The sequence below is a fragment of the Brassica rapa genome, chromosome A05, assembly GCF_000309985.2.
Source record: "Brassica rapa cultivar Chiifu-401-42 chromosome A05, CAAS_Brap_v3.01, whole genome shotgun sequence".
NCBI classification, from domain to species: Eukaryota; Viridiplantae; Streptophyta; class Magnoliopsida; order Brassicales; family Brassicaceae; genus Brassica; species Brassica rapa.
In genome coordinates, this window is record NC_024799.2 from 27,424,825 (window position 1) to 27,447,487 (window position 22,663).

Sequence of the window (22,663 nt, forward strand, 5' to 3'; positions counted from 1 at the left end):
CGGTTTAGGGTTAAATGTTTGGTGCCGGTTTTGCTTTCCACTGTGGTTTGCTCTTTGGATAAAATTTCTCTTAACCGGAACTTAATCCATCAATAATCGATTGTAAAATATTTTGTTTGATTACACATCCAAAAAAGCTCAAAATGATACAAATTTTCAACATTAGGAGTTTTCTTCAACAATCAACATCAAAGTTTCACGTTACAAATAAAAAACCGAGAAAGACGGTTACATTGTGAACCAACCAACATATACCGGATATAACCGAAAAAAACAAAGAGTCTTTGTTTTGAATTTTAAATTTTCTCCAGTGAGATATCAAAGTTAAACACAGACCAACAACAACACAAAGGCATCAATCATCGTCATTTCAAGCCTCGCAAGCTTCTTCCACGGACTCGTTGAGTGGTTTAAGCCCACTTTTACCCTTGCCTGATCTGGAACGAGGGCTGTCGTGCACATCATTGGTGTTCTTGTTCTGAACTGTTCCCGTGCTGTGTCGGTTCCGGTTAGATGCTGTCTTCGGAACCTCTTCACGGGACGAGGACGAGCTGACTGCGTCGCTGCAGCTCTTTCTCCGAGAAAGGATGAGTTTTGGCGACTTGGGACGAGTCAAAGGCACCTAGAAAGATACATAACATTAAGCTACATTCGTCACAAGAACAAAGATACATAACATAAGCTACTTTTGTCACAAGAACAATGCTGAGCTCCAAACATGTACGAGTTAAATATACCTTCTTGAGTTCAGGTTTGGCAGGAGGCGCCTCGTAGTAGAAGTTGGGGACTGGTTTAGCCTTGAACTTGAGATTTTTTCTAAGTTTTTTCAACGCTGCTTCTTGTTCTTCCTGCAAAAAACATTGAATTTACCATTTAGATTTAGAAAAGACTGCATCAACTATATGGATTTTTACCTTTTGCCTTTGTTCAAGCTCGTTCCTTTCAGCTTCAAGCGCTTGGTTTTTCTCCTCAAGCTTTTGGTAATACTAAACCACACAAACCCCACAAAAAAATAATCAATTAATGAACATAAAAAAGTAGACTTTATATTAGTGAGTGAGTGCAAAGGTGGAAGATTTATAGTTACCTCTTTGCGCTGCTCAGCACGTTGAGCACTCCTAAACGTTGGAGCGCTTCCATGAGTCACTCCGAACTTAGCCCTCCTCAAGGAAGTTGCCACGCTGTTAGTTAATATCGTTAAGGAACATTATCGATTTTGTCAAGTATACATAAAAAGACAAGATAATGATTAAGTGAGAGAGTCAAGTAAAGGATACGAAGAAGCAATGGAGACATTATCATCTTCATCTACATGCTTCTTGTTCTCTGGTTGCAATGGCTTCCTCGCCGGGAGAAGAGGAGCATCACGCTGCAGACAGAACATTGAACAAACAGGTAAAGTCACATCATTTACACCTCTCAAACTACTTACAAAACATAAAGTTTGTCTTAATTCTGAAATGAGTTTTTACCTTTGAAACTTTAGGAGTTTTAGGCGAGCTTTGAGCTCCAGTTCTCTCGGCAGTTTCCACTTTTGGTTTATTCTCTTCGGTGCATTCCTTGACTTCGATCTCTTCCTCAGTCTCAGACTCCGCAGCTGCAGCTATCTTAGGAGCAACGTGAACCCTACCGCTTGAAACGCCGGCGTTTCGGTCCATAAGCACCTCAACAACCTCTCTTCCCATTCCACTACGGAACACAAAAACAAAAGAGTCTCTCTTTTTAGACAGATTCTCAAAAACCCAATTCGATTATGTAAGATCTCAATCTTTATAAAGGTTACAGCTATATCAAAGTTAGATTGGTTAAGGAACAAGGATTGGTTCAAAGAGATAGAGAGATAGTCGCAGAAGAACAATTCAAAAGTGGAAACCAACACGCATTAACAAACCCAGATGGAGAAATAGTCAAAAAAAAAATATTTTTAAAATGTAAATTTGAAATCCAGGTGGGAAACGATAGAGGAGGAGATTCTCAAGGTTTTGTGAACAATTTTATAGAAAAGAATCAGACTTTCAAGGAAGAACAGGGTGACAAAAAAAATTGTGTTCTTACGAGTCTTGTATAGGACCGGGGAGGGATTCTTGTGCACCACCTCTGTCTCCGAACGCCCGTGAGAATTTTGCAGACAAAATTTGAAATGAATGTCTTTATCCAGACCAAACTTGTCTCCCTCTCTTTCTCTCTCAAGAAAAAGAAGAATTTTTATTGGGTGGTGACTATTTTGGAGATGTGTTTGATTTGTTAAGCTGTTTGGTTATTTATTGGTTTAAAATTCATTTATTTTTATTATAAAAAATGAATTTTGGCGCTTTCCATCACTTTGATAATTAGTTTCTATATACTCCATAAGATTCATTCATTTTCATGCCAATATTTGAAGAAATATATTCACCCTAAATATTGAAAAGCTCTTAGTTTATTGAAATAAATAAATAAAACCTACCTCTGTTGATTAGTTTCATTTTTTTTAAATGTATAGTTAGTAGTAGTATACACATTCTCTATACTTATCTTGATATAAAAGTTTAATTACTATATTATTTCTTTAATTTCTTAAGTTTAATTTTCTTTTAAGGATATCTAATAAAGTTGTGACTTGACAAAAATAAAAATTGATGACTAATTGTCTAGAAGTATATTTACTAAATCTAAATAATTATCCTAATCTAGATGTATTAGCTTGAATCCAGATGTGTAGTCTTCTTAGTAATCAGATCCACTATAAGCAACTTCTAACAACCAAATGAAAAGGAAATTCAAACTAATCATACAATAACTATCACGGCTTTGAAGCCACAAGACGGAATAAATACCAATGTGACAATGTTACTCGTTTAAAAAAAATGTTTCCTGTCCTTCAGTTCAAACTTCAAGAGTAGTCCATACTTTCCCTCGTTGCTTAGTTTAAATTCTGCAGCTTTGTTAAAGTGCTGAGGTTGAATACAGTATGGCGTCTACCATTGTACCTCGTAGACCATACAATTTGTTCTTAGACTTTTAGTATACACATGTATGCGTATACATGTTCTTATGATACAATCATTTCAGTGCTCATGATAACAATATTTTTTACAAGCATAAACTAATTAAACGAGTGTATTTTCACCTGTTTGATATTGTTTACTAGGGTACGTCCACGCTACGTGCGAGATTTGATGTATCGGTTTTTATAAATATATTATTTTGCATAAATTTTCTTATATGTTAAGATGAGTGTGAGTATGATTATATTTTCTACCCCAAATTCCAATTTAAAAAATTAAAAGGCCGAATTCTTACTATTGTTGTTGTTTTAAATTAAGAGTTGTAAGATTTTATAGTGTCTTAAGTATTATAAAATGAACTTTATGTTGGTGTAGTAATTATTCATTTGAATGACGCAGGACCCACGTTGCATTGGAAAAACGTAGGACCCATGTCGCAACTCAAAATCTGATTATCCTTTGGCGGCAAAATTCATACTGGGAAAATATAAAACAAAAGACAAATCGGTCAGTTGGTCCAACAAATTGGTCCCGAATAAGATTTTGCCTACGAAAATGCTAACCACCAACGAGATTGGTCTGTGTATTGTGGATATGGACCACCTCGTTAGTAATGACGTTGGAGACCATAATAAACAAAGACACTATGCATGTTCACTAATATATGTAGACTCGTCAAACAAGAATGAATGTGTAACCAAATCATTCGCACTCGAAAATCCAGTTATAAAATAACATCAGGCCCATTTGGGTTAGCAAATCAGAGGCCCATACGCAACCGCTAAAGACCTCACAAACATCGGGGACAATCTCGTAATTTCAAAGCATTCGAAGCGAGATGAACCAATCCGTCTTTCGCTCTTTACTCGGTCAACAAACCACTTGAAGACGAACACGTGTCACACTTTCGTTGGCTCAAAAAGAGCGCATCGGGTGCTATATAAATGCCGTTACGCCTCGTAACGGTTTCCTAATTTCCCCGAGTAAACCAACCGAAGCGATCAGAGAGAACTTTTTCCCGCCAGCGATAGTGAAAGTAGAAAGAGCGATCGAAGAAGATGGCGATGGAAGTAGCGACACCGGCTCCGGCACCGATCAACGCACCGGAGAGAAACATCATCCTCGCGCCGGCGACTGTTGAGACTCACAAGAAGAACAGGATCCAAGTCTCCAACACGAAGAAACCGTTGTTCTTCTACGTTAATCTCGCCAAGGTATGCTAATTTTCTTCTACGTTAATCTACCAAGTGTTTGTTCGTATTCCAAAGAGAGAAGTTGATTCGTTTGATGATTTATTCTCTGATGCAGAGGTACATGCAGCAACACAATGAGGTCGAACTCTCTGCGCTTGGAATGGGTATAGATTTTAACCATTATTTTCTTTACAAGTACTTAGACCGATCTTTCTCTTGGCGTATTTATTTGAAATGTTTGCTTTGTGCATAGCAATCACAACTGTGGTGACAATCTCTGAGATCTTGAAGAACAATGGATTGGCTACAGAGAAGAGTACGTAGAAACTCTCTTAGGCATCTCCTATATGAAAAAAAAAGATTTCGTCTAATTCAAGATTATGTTTTCATCTTTGTACAGAAGTGTTGACATCTACCGTGGGAATGAAGGACGAGACTAAAGGAAGGATGGTTCAGAAGGCAAAGGCAAGTCTCTTCTTTATCATCTTCTTCAAGAACTGTTGATTTCTTGTTTTACAGCCGTCTTGGGTTTGTTGTTGCTGCGCAGATTGAGATTGTGTTGGGCAAATCAGACAAGTTTGACTCTTTGGTACCACCTGTGACCAACGGCAAAACGCCGGAGGAGGTAGCTAAAGCAGAGACGGAGGCTGCTGTTGAAGTACAAGAAGCTGCAGCCACCGAGGCCTAGGACGGAGCTGCCTCAGAAACACCACATATGAAAGATCGATTTTCGCTTTTGTTTTGCTTTGCTTTGTTGTTTTTGTTTCTTTTGTGACATATCGAACATAATACTCAATAGACATGCTAGTAGTTTGTTTAGGAAAATACTACTCTAGTATTTTTTGTTTGAGAAATATATATTTCTCCCAAACATTCCAATGATATATTTTCTCATTTATTTCTTCTTAATAGTAAATCCCAATTATAATATTTGAATTTTAAATTTTAGTGATGACTGTTTAGAATTTAGTATTTAGTGGATGAGGATGAGTTTAACATTTTTTTATAAATAATTTTAAACATTTATAAATAATTTATGAGGGTTAATTTTTTTAATAATAAAATTAAGGTATTTATTAAAATGGTAATCATTTAAATGTAAATTTTAAAAGTTAAAATTCCTTCTAAATTTTTAAAGAGTGTATATATATGAATGTGACCTTTTGCCAAATTAAAGTAAAATAATGATTTAAAAGTTACTACTATATCATACATTAATTTTTAATTTCTAAATATCCAACACACATACATTATTATTTGCAAAATGATATTTTGCATTTGAGATCTCACGTTAAATACTAGAGTTATACGCTTAATGAATAATAAATAATTAAATTTTTATTAGCTAATAGAAATTTAAAACATATCTCCCATCTTCTTTTTATAAATGAGAGTAAGTCTAAATTATCAAGGAGTAATCGAACTATCTCCCATCTTCTTTTTCAGATGACAATTTTTTTTTCCTCCTAAAACCAATCAAGAGGAATAATGTCAAGTAATTTTCGGATTTTAAAACTAGACGAGGAAGTTTATAAATGAGAGAAAGTCTAAATTATCAAGGAGGAATCCAACTATCTCCCATCTTCTTTTTCAGATGACAATTTTTTTTCCTTCTAAAACCAATCAAGAGGAATAATGTCAAGTAATTTTTTCGGATTTTAAAACTAGACGAGGAAATTTATAAATGAGAGAAAGTCTAAATTATCAAGGAGTAATCCAACTATCTCTCCTCTTCTTTTTCAGATGACAATTTTTTCCTTCTAAAACCAATCAAGAGGAATAATGTCAAGTAATTTTTTGGATTTTAAAACTATACGAGGAAGTTTATAGACGCATATGAATTATTCCAAGTCATCACAGCACAATAATTTTATTACATTTAGGGTTACTATGTGATTTTTCCGTGCTCATACTTTTATAAGTATTAAAAATATATATTATAAAAGTTATTAATATTCCAATTTTATTTAAATTATTTTGTGTTATATATATGATTTATTTAAATAATTTTATAATATTTTACTTTATATATATGTAATTTAGATATATAATATTTATTCAATTGAGTTTGTATTAGATTGTATTTACTTCTCCAAGTATAACCATAGTAATTTTTTTCCCACACCATAGTATTTTTTGTGCTGAAATAGAACAAAATTTTAATTAATTTTGATTTTGAATTTAGGCATTATTTTGGTATAGAAATTTGGTAAGATCACTGAAAGCGAACCAATGAAATGACCAACAACTTATTTTTATAAAACTTCAGTAAGATCACTGGAAGCGAACTAATGAAATGACTCGGTAGAATTTTTTTTTTTTAAACATTTTAACTTGTTTTCAAACTTTTTTTTTGGCAAAAGGTTGTTTTCAAACTTTTGTTATATATATTATAAATTTAGATGATTGTATAAGTCTAAAATAAATACTTTTAAAATAATAATAAGTCTATTTTTTTATAATTTTTATAGTCTGTACTTTTTTTGTTTTTTTCTTGCCAATCTAAAAGAGACATCATCATCATATCATCAAGATCACACATATCATTTATGACAAGAGTTCTTCAGATAATAATAATATAACACATCATTTACCTTTCAAACCTTTTTTTTTTGACAAAAGGTTGTTTTCAAACTTTTTATTTGTATATATTATAAATTTAGATGATTTGTGTAAGTATAAATTAATAGTTTAAAAATTATTAGAAGTCTATTTTTCATAATTTCTATAGTCTTTACTTTTTAGTTTTTTTTTTCTTGCCAATCTAAAAGAGACATCGTATCATCAAGATCACACATCATTTATGGTAGGAGTTCTTCAGATAATAAAATTAATAACACATCATTTAATGGCAACAGTACATGTTCATTGACCAAAAAATTAAATATTTTTATAAAATAATATATTAATGTAGTAAACAAAGACAAATTCAAAATACATGTAATCTTCCAAACTCAAAATAGTTGTATAATTTTCTAAAGTTTTTTTGACAAAATATAAAATTTTGAAAATAATATTCAAACTCAAAATGATAATATTTCAAATTTTACAAAAGATAAAATCATAGATAATAAAGAATAATCTTTTAAAATTCACCACGAAAAAATAAACTATATATGTTGTAAAAATTAAAGCAATCTAATATTCGAAATCTTAATTAAAAAATGAAAACTTAATATCATAACATCAAAAAAATATCCTATGTCAATAAAAGTTTCCAAAATCTTTATGATATATTATATAAAAAAATATCCTATGAATAAAATCTATACTATATAAAACAACCAATTAAATTTTGACAAATCATCACTTTAATTTTTTTTTTTAAATATTAATATTTGCAATTTTTTTTTAAATGAAACTAATATTGGACTAAGTAAAATTTCATAATACTCTCTAGAAAATAACGATTTTATAGTGGTTAGTCCACCAGTTTAGAGAGTATTATAAAATTTTACTAAATTAATTGAAAAAACATTAAAACGATACCCATGTACCATGAAAGAGAGTTTAATATATATTAATACAAATGTAGAAACATTGATACAAATGTAGAATGTGTTTAGAAATTTTAAAACAACACTAAAGATCATAGACTTCAGTATATAACATTTACCGAAAATTTCAATATTTTTGTAGGGATATTAACACATAGATTTTGAGAAAAATTCAAAATATGAAAACTGTTTTAATGCATAATTTCATCTTTCACAAACATATGACGAATGTCAAAGAGGTTTGGAACTTTTGTTGTCTCCGTTTCTCTAGAAAGTTTAGATTTTATAGTGGTTAGTCCACTAATTTAGGGAATATTATGAAGTTTTACTAAATTAATTGAAAAAAAAATAAAACGATGCCCACATAACATGAAAGAGACTTTAATATACACTAATACAAATGTATAATGTATTTATATATTTTAAAACAACACTAAAGATCATATGCTTCATTATATAGAGCATTTACCGAAAAATTCAATATTTCGAAGGGTTAACTCATACATTTTGAGAAAATTTCAAAATATGAAAATACAGTTTAATGCATAGTTGCATCATTCACTAACATATGATGAATATCAAAGAGCTTTGGAACCTTTTTTGTCTCCGTTTCTCTAGAAAATAGCGATTTTATAGTGGTTAGTCCACCAATTTAGGGAGTATTATGAAGTTTTACAAAATTAATTGACTAAAAATTAAAACGATGTTCATGTACCATGAGAGAGAGTTTAATATACATTAATACAAAAGTATAATGTGTTTAGAAATTTTAAACCAACACTAAAAATCATAGGCTTCAGTATATATAACATTTACCGAAAAATTCAATATTTTCGTAGGACTCATAGATTTTGAGAAAAATTCAAAATTAGGAAATATAGTTTTAATACATAGTTGCATCCTTCACTAAAATATGATGAAGGTCAAAGAGGTTTGGAACTTTTGTTGTCTCCGTTTCTCTAGAAAATAGCGATTGTATAGTGGTTAATCCACCAATTTAGAGAGTATTATGAAGTTTTGTTAAATTAATTGACAAAAAATTAAAAAGATGCACATGTACCATGAAAGAGAGTTTAATATACATTAATACAAATGTAGAATGTGTTTAGAAATTTTAAAATAACACTAAAGATCATAGGCTTCAGTATATAGAGCATTTACCGAAAAATCAATATTTTCGTAGGAACACATAGATTTTGAGAAAAATTCAAAATATGAAAATACTGTTTTAATACATACTTGCATCTTTCACTAACATATGATGAAAGTCAAAGAGGTTTGGAACTTTTGTTGTCTCCGCTTCTCTAGAAAATTACGATTTTATAGTGGTTAGTCCACCAATTTAAGGAGTATTATGAAGTTTTACTTAATTAATTTCCAAAAAATTAAAACGATGTTCACGTGCCAGGAAAGAGAGTTTAATATACATTAATACAAATGTAGAATGTGTTTATAAATTTTAAAACAACACTAAAGATCATAGGCTTTTTTATATAGAGCATTTACCGAAAAATTCAATATTTCGTAGGGGTTAACTCGTAGATTTTGAGAAAAGTTCAAAAATATAAATTTTTTGTTTTAATGCATTTTTGCATCCTTCACTAACATATGATGAAAGTCAAAGATGTTTTGAACTTTTGTTGTCTACGTTTCTCTAGAAAGTAGCAATTTTATAGTGGTTCGTCCACCAATTTATAGAGTATTATGATGTTTTACTAAATTAACTGACACAAAACTAAAACAATGTCAATTTATCATGAAAGAGAGTTTAATATACATTAATACAAATGTAGAATGTGTTTTAAATTTTTAAAACAACACTAAATATCATATGCTTCAGTATATAGAGCATTTACCAAAAATTCAATATTTTCGTAGGGATTAACACATAAATTTTGAGGAAAATTCAAAAATATGAAAATAATGTTTTAATGCATACTTGCATCTTTCACTAACATATCATGAAGGTCAAAGAGGTTTGGAACTGTTGTTGTCTCCGTTTCTCAAGAAAATTGCGATTTTATAGTTGTTAGTCCACCAATTTAGGGGGTATTATGAAGTTTTACTAAATTAATTGACTAAAAATTAAAACGATGCCCATGTACCATGAAAGAGAGTTTAATATACATTAATACAAATGTAGAATGTGTTTATAAATTTTAAAACAACACTAAAGATCATAGGCTTTAGTATATAGAGCATTTTACCGAAAATTCAATATTTTCGTAGGGGACGCATAGATTTTGAAAAAAATTCAAAAATATGAAAATACTGTTTTAATACATACTTGCATCTTTCACTAACATATGATGAAGGTCAAAGAGGTTTAGAACTTTTGTTGTCTCCGTTTCTCTAGAAAATAGCGATTTTATAGTGGTGATGCCACCAATTTAAGGAGTATTATGAAGTTATACAAAATTAATTGACTAAAAATTAAAACGATGCCCATGTACAATGAAAGAAGGTTTAATATACATTAATCCAAATGTAGAATGTGTTTATAAATTTTAAAACAACATTAAAGATCATAGGCTTAATTATATAGAGCATTTACCGAAAAATTCAATATTTTCGTATGGGTTAGCACACAGATTTTGAAAAATATTAAAAAATATGAAAATGTTGTTTTAATGCATACTTGCATCTTTCACTAACATATGATGAATGTCAAAGAGGTTTGGAACTTTTTTTGTCTCTGTTTCTCTAGAAAGTTTTGATTTTATAGTGGTTAGTCCACTAATTTAGGGAGTATTATGAAGTTTTACAAAATTAATTGACAAAAAAATTAAAACGATGTCCACGTACAATGAAAGAGAGTTTAATACACATTAATACAAATGTAGAATGTGTTTAGAAATTTTAAAACAACACTAAAGATCATAGGTTTCAGTATATAGAACATTTACCAAAAAATTCAATATTTTCGTAGGGGTTAACTCATAAATTTTGAGAAAAATTCAAAAATATAAAAATTATGTTTTAATGCATAGTTGCATCCTTCACTAACATATGATGAAAGTCAAAGAGGTTTGGAACTTTTGTTGTCTCCGTTTCTCTAGAAAATAGCAATTTTATAGTGGTTAGTCCACCAATTTAGGGAGTATTATGAAGTTTTACTAAATTAATTGACAAAAAAATAAAATAATGCCCTGTACCATGAAAAAGAGTTTAATATACATTAATATAAATGTAGAATGTGTTGATAAATTTTAAAACAACATTAAAGATCATAGTCTTCATTATATAAAGCATTTACCGAAAAATTCAATATTTTTGTAGGGACACACAAATTTTGAAAAATATTAAAAAATATGAAAATATTTTTTTAATGCATAGTTGCATATTTCACTAACATATGATGAAATTCAAAGAGGTTTTAAACTTTTGTTGTCTTCGTTTCTCTAGAAAATAACAATTTTATAGTGGTTAGTCAACCAATTTATGGAGTATTATGAAATTTTACTAAATTAATTGACAAAAAATTAAAACGATGCCCATGTACCATGAAAGAGAATTTAATATACATTAATCCAAATGTATAATGTGTTTATAAATTTTAAAACAACATTAAAGATCATAGGCTTCATTATATAGAACATTTAACGAAAATTCAATATTTTCGTAGGGGATAACACACAGATTTTGAAAAAAATTAAAAATATGAAAAATTGTTTTATTGCATACTTGCCTCTTTCACTAACATATGATGAAGGTCAAAGAGGTTTGGAACTTTTGTTGTCTCCGTTTCTCTAGAAAGTTTTGATTTTATAGTGGTTAGTCCACTAATTTAGGGAGTATTAGGAAGTGTTACTTAATTAATTGACAAAAAATTAAAACGATGTTCACGTGCCAGGAAAGAGAGTTTAATATACATTAATACAAATATAGAATGTGTATATAAATTTTAAAACAACACTAAAGATTGTAGGCTTTTTTATATAGAGCATTTACCGAAAAATTCAATATTTTCGTAGAGGTTAACTCAAAGATTTTGAGAAAAATTCAAAAATATAAAATTTTTGTTTTAATGCATTGTTGCATTCTTCACTAACATATGATGAAAGTTAAAGATGTTTTGAACTTTTGTTGTCTACATTTCTCTAGAAAATAACGATTTTATAGTGGTTAGTCCACCAATTTATAGAGTATTATGATGTTTTTCTAATTTAACTGACAAAAAATTAAAACAATGCCCATGTACCATGAAAGAGAGTTTAATATACATTAATACAAATGTAGAATGTGTTTAGAAATTTTAAAAGAACACTAAATATCATATGCTTCTGTATATAGAGCATTTACCAAAAATTTAATATTTTCGTAAAGATTAACACATAAATTTTGAGGAAAATTCAAAAATATGAAAATAATGTTTTAATGCATACTTGCATCTTTCACTAACATATCATGAAGGTCAAAGAGGTTTGGAACTGTTGTTGTCTCCGTTTCTCAAGAAAATTGCGATTTTATAGTTGTTAGTCCACCAATTTAGGGGGTATTATGAAGTTTTACTAAATTAATTGACTAAAAATTAAAACGATGCCCATGTACCATGAAAGAGAGTTTAATATACATTAATACAAATGTAGAATGTGTTTATAAATTTTAAAACAACACTAAAGATCATAGGCTTTAGTATATAGAGCATTTACCGAAAATTCAATATTTTCGTAGGGGACGCATAGATTTTGAAAATAATTCAAAAATATGAAAATACTGTTTTAATACATACTTGCATCTTTCACTAACATATGATGAAGGTCAAAGAGGTTTGGAACTTTTGTTGTCTTCGCTTTTCTAGAAAATTGCGATTTTATAGTGGTTAGTCCACCAATTTAGGGGGTATTATGAAGTTTTACTTAATTAATTGACAAAAAATTAAAACGATGTTCACGTGCCAGGAAATAGAGTTTAATATACATTAATAAAAATGTAGAATGTGTTTATAAATTTTAAAACAGCACTGAAGATCATAGGCTTTTTTATATAGACCATTTACCGAAAAATTCAGTATTTTCTTAGGGGTTAACTCGTAGATTTTGAGAAAAATTCAAAATTTTTTTTTTGTTTTAATGCATTGTTGCATCCTTCACTAACATATGATGAAAGTCAAAGATGTTTTGAACTTTTGTTGTCTACGTTTCTCTAGAAAATAGCGATTTTATAGTGGTTAGTCCACCAATTTATAGAGTATTATGAAGTTTTACTAAATTTATTGACAAAAAAATAAAACCATACCCACGTACCATGAAAGAGAGTTTAATATACATTACAAATTTAGAATGTCTTTAAAAATTTTAAAACAACATTAAAGACCATAGTCTTCATTATATGGAACCTTTGTTGTTTCCGTTTCTCTAAGGAATATCAATTTTACAGTGGTTAGTCCAATGATTTAGGGAGTATTTGCAGTTTTGCTAAATTAATGGATAAATAATTAGAACGATGTCCATGTACCATGAAAAGAAGATTATCATACATTAATACAAAGGTATAATGTGGTTTTAAATTTTAAAACAAATTTAAAGATTATAGGCTTCATATATAGAGCATTTACCGAAAACTCATTATTTTCGTAGGGGTTAACACATAGATTTTGAGAAAAATTAAAAAATCTTAGAATATTGTTTTAATACATATTTGAATCAAGTAAAAAAATATGATGAAGTTCAAAGAGGTTTGGAACCTTTGTTGTCTCCGTTTCTCTAGGGAATAGCAATTTTATAGTGGTTAGTCCAATGACTTAGGGAGTATTTGCAGTTTTGCTAAATTAATGGATAAAAAATTAGAACGATGTTCATGTACCATGAAAAGAAGTTTATTATACATTAATACAAAGGTATAATTTGGTTTTAAATTTTAAAACGAATTAAAAGATTATAGGCTTCATATATAGAGCATTTACCGAAAACTCACTATTTTCGTAGGGGGGTACACATAGATTTTGAGAAAAATTCAAAAAATTTGAAAATACTGTTTTAATACATATTTGAATCATGTAATAATATATGATGAAGTTCAAAGAGGTTTGAACCTTTGTTGTCTCCGTTTCTCTAGGGAATAGCAATTTTATAGTGGTTAGTCCAATGATTTAGGGAGTATTTGCAGTTTTGCTAAATTAATGGACAAAAAATTAGAACGATGTCCATGTACTATGAAAAGAAGTTTATCATACATTAATACAAAGGTATAACGTGGTTTTAAATTTTAAAACAAATTTAAAGATTATAGGCTTCATATATAGAGCATTTACCGAAAACTCAATATTTTCGTAGGGGTTAACACATAGATTTTGAGAAAAATTCAAAAAAATTGAGAATACTGTTTTAATACATATTTGAATCATGTAACAAAATATGATGAAGTTCAAAGAGGTTTCGAACCTTTGTTGTCTCCGTTTCTCTAGGGAATAGCAATTTTATAGTGGTTAGTCCAATGCTTTAAGGAGTATTTGCAGTTTTGCTAAATTAATGGATAAAAAATTAGAACGATGTCCATGTACCATAAAAATAAGTTTATCATACATTAATACAAAGGTATAATGTGGTTTTAAATTTTAAAACAAATTTAAAGATTATTGGCTTCATATATAGAGCATTTACCGAAAACTCACTATTTTCGTAGGGGGGTACACATAGATTTTGAGAAAAATTCAAAAAAATTGAAAATACTGTTTTAATACATATTTGAATCATGTAATAGTATATGATGAAGTTCAAAGAGGTTTGGAACCTTTGTTGTCTCCGTTTCTCTAGGGAATAGCAATTTTATAGAGGTTAGTCCAATGATTTAGGGAGTATTTGCAGTTTTGCTAAATTAATGGATAAATAATTAGAACGATGTTCATGTACCATGAAAAGAAGTTTATCATACATTAATACAAAGGTATAATGTGGTTTTAAATTTTAAAACAAATTTAAAGATTTTAGGCTTCATATATAGTGCATTTACCGAAAACTCACTATTTTCGTAGGGGGGTACACATAGATTTTGAGAAATTTTTTAAAAATATGAGAATACTGTTTTAATACATATTTGAATCATGTAATAATATATGATGAAGTTCAAAGAGGTTTGGAACCTTTGTTGTCTTTGTTTCTCTAGGGAATATCAATTTTATAGTGGTTGGCCCAATGATTTAGGGAGTATTTGCAGTTTTGCTAAATTAATGGATAAAAAATTAGAACGATGTCCATGTACCATGAAAAGAAGTTTATCATACATAAATACAAAGTTATAATGTGGTTTTAAATTTTAAAACAAATTTAAAGATTATAGGCTTCATATATAGAGCATTTACCGCAAACTCACTATTTTCGTAGGGGTTAACACATAGATTTTGAGAAAAATTCAAAAAATTTGAGAATACTGTTTTAATACATATTTGAATCATGTAATAAAATATGATGAAGTTCAAAGAGGTTTGGAACCTTTGTTGTCTCCGTTTCTCTAGGGAATAGCAATTTTATAGTGGTTAGTCCAATGCTTTAGGGAGTATTTGCAGTTTTGCTAAATTAATGGATAAAAAATTAGAACGATGTCCATGTACAATAAAAAGAAGTTTATCATACATTAATACAAAGTTATAATGTGATTTTAAATTTTAAAACAATTTTAAAGATTAGTGGCTTCATATATAGAGCATTTACCGAAAACTCACTATTTTCATAGGGGGGTACACATAGATTTTGAGAAAAATTCAAAAAATCTGAAAATACTGTTTTAATACATATTTGAATCATGTAATAATATATGATTAAGTTCAAAGAAGCTTGGAACCTTTGTTGTCTCCGTTTCTCTAGGGAATAGCAATATTATAGTGGTTAGTCCAATGCTTTAGGGAGTATTTGCAGTTTTGCTAAATTAATGGATAAAAAATTAGAACGATGTCCATGTACCATGAAAAGAAGTTTATCATACATTAATACAAAGGTATAATGTGGTTTTAAATTTTAAAACAAATTTAAAGATTATAGGCTTCATATATAGAGCATTTACCGAAAACTCACTATTTTAGTAGGGGGTACACATAGATTTTGAGAAAAATTCAAAAAATCTGAAAATACTGTTTTAATACATATTTGAATCATGTAATAATATATGATGAAGTTCAAAGAGGTTTGGAACCTTTGTTGTCTCCGTTTCTCTAGGGAATAACAATTTTATAGTGGTTAGTCCAATGCTTTAGGGAGTATTTGCAGTTTTGCAAAATTAATGGATAAAAAATTAGAACGATGTCCATGTACCATGAAAAGAAGTTTATCATACATTAATACAAAGGTATAATGTGGTTTTAAATTTTAAAACAAATTTAAAGATTATTGGCTTCATATATAGAGCATTTACCGAAAACTCACTATTTTCATAGGGGGTACACATAGATTTTGAGAAAAATTCAAAAAAATTGAAAATACTGTTTTAATACATATTTGAATCATGTAATAATATATTATGAAGTTCAAAGAGGTTTGGAACCTTTGTTGTCTCCGTTTCTCTAGGGAATAGCAATTTTATAGTGGTTAATCCAATGATTTAGGGAGTATTTGCAGTTTTGCTAAATTAATAGACAAAAAATTAGAACGATGTCCATGTACTATGAAAAGAAGTTTATCATACATTAATACAAAGGTATAATGTGGTTTTAAATTTTAAAACAAATTTTAAGATTATAGGCTTCATATATAGAGCATTTACCGAAAACTCACTATTTTCGTAGGGGTACACATAGATTTTGAGAAAAATTCAAAAAATCTGAAAATACTGTTTTAATACATATTTGAATCAAGTAATAAAATATGATGAAGTTCAAAGAGGTTTGGAACCTTTGTTGTCTCCGTTTCTCTAGGGAATAACAATTTTATAGTGGTTAGTCTAATGATTTAGGTAGTATTTGCAGTTTTGCTAAATTAATGGATAAAAAATTAGAACGATGTTCATGTACCATGAAAAGAGGTTTATCATACATTAATACAAAGGTATAATGTGGTTTTAAATTTTAAAACAAATTTAAAGATTTTAGGCTTCATATATAGTGCATTTACCGAAAACTCACTATTTTCGTAGGGGGGTACACATAGATTTTAAGAAAAATTTAAAAAATTTGAGAATACTGTTTTAATACATATTTGAATCATGTAATAATATATGATGAAGTTCAAAGAGGTTTGGAACCTTTGTTGTCTTTGTTTCTCTAGGGAATATCAATTTTATAGTGGTTAGCCCAATGATTTAGGGAGTATTTGCAGTTTTGCTAAATTAATGGATAAAAAATTAGAACGATGTCCATGTACCATGAAAAGAAGTTTATCATACATTAATACAAAGTTATAATGTGGTTTTAAATTTTAAAATAAATTTAAAGATTATAGGCTTCATATATAGAGCATTTACCGAAAACTCACTATTTTAGTAGGGGGGTATACATAGATTTTGAGAAAAATTCAAAAAAATTTGGAAATACTGTTTTAATACATATTTGAATCATGTAAAAATATATGATGAAGTTCAAAGAGGTTTGGAACCTTTGTTGTCTCTGTTTCTCTAGGGAATAGCAATTTTATAGTGGTTAGTCCAATGATTTAGGGAGTATTTGCAGTTTTACTAAATTTTTGGATAAAAAAATAGAAAGATGTCCATGTACCATGAAAAGAAGTTTATCATACATTAATACAAAGGTATAATGTGGTTTTAAATTTTAAAACAAATTTAAAGATTATAGGCTTCATATATAGAACATTTACCGAAAACTCACTATTTTGGTAGGTGTTAACACATAGATTTTGAAAAAATAAAAAAAATTGAAAATACTGTTTTAATACATATTTGAATCAAGTAAAAAAATATGATGAAGTTCAAAGAGGTTTGAAACCTTTGTTGTCTCCGTTTCTCTAGGGAATAGCAATTTAATAGTGGTTAGTCCAATGAATTAGGGAGTATTTGCAGTTTTGCTAAATTAATGGATAAAAAATTAGAACGATGTTCATTTACCATGAAAATAAGTTTATCATACATTAATACAAAGGTATAATTTGGTTTTAAATTTTAAAACGAATTAAAAGATTATAGGCTTCATATATAGAGCATTTACCGAAATCACACTATTTTCGTAGGGGGGTACACATAGATTTTGAGAAAAATTCAAAAACTTTGAGAATACTATTTTAATACATATTTGAATCATGTAATAAAATATGATGAAGTTCAAAGAGGTTTGGAACCTTTGTTGTCTCTGTTTCTCTAAGGAATAGCAATTTTATAGTGGTTAGTCCAATGATTTAGGGAGTATTTACAGTTTTGCTAAATTAATTGATTAAAAATTAGAACGATGTCCATGTACCATGAAAAGGAGTTTATCATAAATTAATACAAATTTATAATGTGGTTATAAATTTTAAAACGAATTAAAAGATTATAGGCTTCATATATAGAGCATTTACCGAAAACTCACTATTTTCGTAGGGGGGTACACATAGATTTTAAGAAAAATTCAAAAAATTTGAAAATACTGTTTTAATACATATTTGAATCATGTAATAATATATGATGAAGTTCAAAGAGGTTTGGAACCTTTGTTGTCTCCGTTTCTCTAGGGAATAGCAATTTTATAGTGGTTAGTCCAATGATTTAGAGAGTATTTGCAGTTTTGCTAAATTAATGGATAAAAAATTAGAACGATGTCCATGTACCATGAAAAAAAGTTTATCATACATTAATACAAAAGTATAATGTGGTTTTAAATTTTAAAACAAATTTAAAGATTATAGGCTTCATATATAGTGCATTTACCGAAAACTCACTATTTTCATAGGGGTCAACACATAGATTTTGAGAAAAATTCAAATAATTTGAAAATACTGTTTTAATACATATTTGAATCATGTAATAATATATGATGAAGTTCAAAGAGGTTTGGAATCTTTGTTGTCTCCGTTTCTCTAGGGAATAGCAATTTTATAGTGGTTAGTTTAATGATTTAGGGAGTATTTGCAGTTTTGCTAAATTAATGGATAAAAAAATAGAACGATGTCCATGTACCATGAAAAGAAGTTTATCATACATTAATACAAAGGTATAATGTGGTTTTAAATTTTAAAACAAATTTAAAGATTATAGGCTTCATATATAGAACATTTACCGAAAACTCACTATTTTACACATAGATTTTGAAAAATTCAAAAAAATTGAAAATACTGTTTTATTACATATTTGAATCAAGTAAAAAATATGATGAAGTTCAAAGAGGTTTGGAACCTTTGTTGTCTCCGTTTCTCTAGGGAATAGCAATTTTATAGTGGTTAGTCCAATGATTAGGAGTATTTGGAGTTTGCTTTGCTAAATTAATGGATAAAAAATTAGAACGATGTTCATGTACCATGAAAAGAAGTTTATCATACATTAATACAAAGGTATAATGTGGTTTTAAATTTTAAAACAAATTTAAAGATTATAGGCTTCATATATAGAGCATTTACCGAAAACTCACTATTTTCGTAGGGGGGTACACATAGATTTTGAGAAAAATTCAAAAACTTTGAGAATACTGTTTTAATACATATTTGAATCATGTAATAAAATATGATGAAGTTCAAAGAGGTTTGGAACCTTTGTTGTCTCTGTTTCTCTAAGGAATAGCAATTTTATAGTGGTTAGTCCAATGATTTAGGGAGTATTTGTATTTACAGTTTTGCTAAATTAATTGATAAAATTAGAACGATGTCCATGTACCATGAAAAGAAGTTTATCATAAATTAATACAAAGGTATAATGTGGTTTTAAATTTTAAAACAAATTAAAGATTATAGGCTTCATATATAGAGCATTTACCGAAAACTCACTATTTTCGTAGGGGGGTAACATAGATGATTTTAGAAAAATTCAAAAAATTGAAAATACTGTTTTAATACATATTTGAATCATGTAATAATATATGATGAAGTTCAAAGAGGTTTGGAACCTTTGTTGTCTCCGTTTCTCTAGGGAATAGCAATTTTATAGTGGTTAGTCCAATGATTTAGGGAGTATTTGCAGTTTTGCTAAATTAATGGATAAAAAATTAGAACGATGTCCATGTACCATGAAAAGAAGTTTATCATACATTAATACAAAGGTATAATGTGGTTTTAAATTTAAAACAAATTTAAAGATTATAGGCTTCATATATAGAGCATTTACCGAAAACTCACTATTTTCGTAGGGGGGTACACATAGATTTTGAGAAAAAATTCAAAAAAATTGGAAAATACTTTTTTAATACATATTTGAATCAGGTAATAAATATGATGAAGTTCAAAGAGGTTTGAAACCTTTGTTTGTCCGTTTCTCTAGGGAATAGCAATTTTATAGTGGTTAGTCCAATGATTTAGGGAGTATTTGCAGTTTTGCTAAATTAATGGATAAAAAATTAGAACGATGTCCATGTACCATGAAAAGAAGTTTATCATACATTAATACAAAGGTATAATGTGGTTTTAAATTTTAAAAAAAATTAAAGATTATAGGCTTCATATATAGAGCATTTACCGAAAACTCACTATTTTCGTAGGGGTTACACATAGATTTTGAAAAAAAAAAAAAAATTGAAAATACTGTTTTAATACATATTTGAATCAGTAAAAAATATGATGAAGTTCAAAGAGGTTTGGAACCTTTGTTGTCTCCGTTCTCTAGGGAATAGCAATTTTATAGTGGTTAGTCCAATGATTTAGGAGTATTGCAGTTTTGCTAAATTAATGGATAAAAAATTAGAACGATGTCCATGTACCATGAAAAGAAGTTTATCATACATTAATACAAAGGTATAATGTGGTTTTAAATTTTAAAACAAATTAAAAGATTATAGGCTTCATATATAGAGCATTTACCGAAAAACACTATTTTCGTAGGGGGGTACACATAGATTTTGAGAAAATTCAAAAAATTTGAGAATACTGTTTTAATACATATTTGAATCATGTAATAAATATGATGAAGTTCAAAGAGGTTTGGAACCTTTGTTGTCTCTGTTTCTCTAAGGAATAGCAATTTTATAGTGGTTAGTCCAATGATTTAGGGAGTAGATTTTGGAGTATTTACAGTTTTGCTAAATTAATGTATAAAAAATTAGAACGATGTCCATGTACCATGAAAAGAAGTTTATCATAATTAATACAAAGGTATAATGTGGTTTTAAATTTTAAAACAAATTAAAAGATTATAGGCTTCATATATAGAGCATTTACCGAAAACTCACTATTTTCGTGGGGGGTTACACAATAGATTTTGAGAAAAATTCAAAAAATTGAAAATACTGTTTTAATATAATATTTGAATCATGTAATAATATATGATGAAGTTCAAAGAGGTTTGGAACCTTTGTTGTCTCCGTTTCTCTAGGGAATAGCAATTTTATAGTGGTTAGTCCAATGATTTAGAGAGTATTTGCAGTTTTGCTAAATTAATGGATAAAAAATTAGAACGATGTCCATGTACCATGAAAAAAAGTTTATCATACATTAATACAAAGGTTATATGTGTGGTTTTAAATTTTTAAACAAATTTAAAGATTATAGGCTTCATATATAGAGCATTTACCGAAAACTCACTATTTTCATAGGGGTCAACACATAGATTTTGAAAAAAATAAAAAAAATTGAAAATACTGTTTTAATACATATTTGAATCAAGTAAAAAAATTTGATGAAGTTCAAAGAGGTTTAGAACCTTTGTTTTCTCTGTTTCTCTAGGGAATAGCAATTTTATAGTGGTTAGTCCAATGATTTAAGGAGTATTTGCAGTTTTGCTAAAATTAATGGATAAAAAATTAGAACAATGTTCATGTACCATGAAAAGAAGTTTATCATACATTAATACAAAGGTATAATGTGGTTTTAAATTTTAAAACAAATTTAAAGATTATAGGCTTCATATATAGAACATTTACCAAAAACCCACTATTTTCGTAGGGGGGTACACATAGATTTTGAGAAAAATTCAAAAAATTTGAAAATACTGTTTTAATACATATTTGAATCATGTAATAATATATGATGAAGTTCAAAGAGGTTTGGAACCTTTGTTGTCTTCGTTTCTCTAGGGAATAGCAATTTTATAGTGGTTAGTCCAATGATTTAGGGAGTATTTGCAGTTTTGCTAAATTAATGGATAAAAAATAGAACGATGTCCATGTACCATGAAAAGAAGTTTATCATACATTAATACAAAGGTATAATGTGGTTTTAAATTTTAAAACAAATTAAAGATTATAGGCTCATATATAGAGCATTTACCGAAAACTCACTATTTTCGTAGGTGGTTAACACATAGATTTTGAAAAAAATTAAAAAAATTGAAAATAATACTGTTTTAATACATATTTGAATCATGTAAAAAAAATATGATGAAGTTCAAAGAGGTTTGAAACTTTGTTGTCTCCGTTTCTCTAGGGAATAGCAATTTTATAGTGGTTAGTCCAGTGATTTAGGGAGTATTTGCAGTTTTGCTAAATTAATAGATAAAAAATTAGAACGATGTCCATGTACCATGAAAAGAAGTTTATCATACATTAATACAAAGGTATAATGTGGTTTTAAATTTTAAAACAAATTTAAAGATTATAGGCTTCATATATAGAGCATTTACCGAAAACTCACTATTTTGTAGGGGGGTACACATAGATTTTGAGAAAAATCCAAAACAATTTGACAATACTGTTTTAATACTTGAATCATGTAATAAAATATGATGAAGTTCAAAGAGGTTTGGAACCTTTGTTGTCTCTGTTTCTCTAAGAATAGCAATTTTATAGTGGTTAGTCCAATGATTTAGGGAGGAGTATTTACAGTTTTGCTAAATTAATGATAAAAAATTAGAACGATGTCCATGTACCATGAAAAGAAGTTTATCATAATTAATACAAAAGGTATATGTGTTTATAAATTTTAAAACAAATTTAAAGATTATAGGCTTCATATATAGAGCATTTACCGAAAACTCACTATTTCGTAGGGTA

General features: G+C 28.6%; 2 protein-coding genes across 3 annotated transcripts; one reads left to right on the forward strand and one right to left on the reverse strand.

Moving 5' to 3' along the window:
• Positions 1-135: 135 nt before the first annotated feature.
• LOC103849132 (protein WVD2-like 1) lies at positions 136-2,289 on the reverse strand. The gene is made up of 7 exons (XM_009125937.3): positions 2,056-2,289; positions 1,473-1,689; positions 1,278-1,369; positions 1,088-1,181; positions 915-986; positions 738-848; positions 136-622 (listed from the first exon to the last, which is right to left on the reverse strand). Exons 2-7 carry the CDS (start codon positions 1,683-1,685, stop codon positions 371-373), a joined length of 834 nt encoding a protein of 277 aa, XP_009124185.2. The 5' UTR covers positions 1,686-1,689; positions 2,056-2,289; the 3' UTR covers positions 136-370.
• A 1,026-nt stretch (positions 2,290-3,315) lies between these two features.
• LOC103849131 (uncharacterized protein At2g34160) lies at positions 3,316-5,888 on the forward strand. Of its 2 annotated transcripts, none has more exons than XM_033291331.1 (5): positions 3,316-4,201; positions 4,290-4,344; positions 4,434-4,496; positions 4,581-4,645; positions 4,728-5,888. In XM_033291331.1, the coding sequence occupies exons 1-5, from the start codon at positions 4,046-4,048 to the stop codon at positions 4,866-4,868; spliced, it is 480 nt and encodes a 159-aa protein (XP_033147222.1). In that variant the 5' UTR covers positions 3,316-4,045; the 3' UTR covers positions 4,869-5,888. The 2 variants fall into 2 exon arrangements, with proteins under 2 accessions (XP_033147222.1, XP_009124184.1); XM_009125936.2 differs by having other exon boundaries at positions 3,947-4,201; positions 4,296-4,344.
• The last annotated feature ends 16,775 nt before the right edge of the window (positions 5,889-22,663 follow it).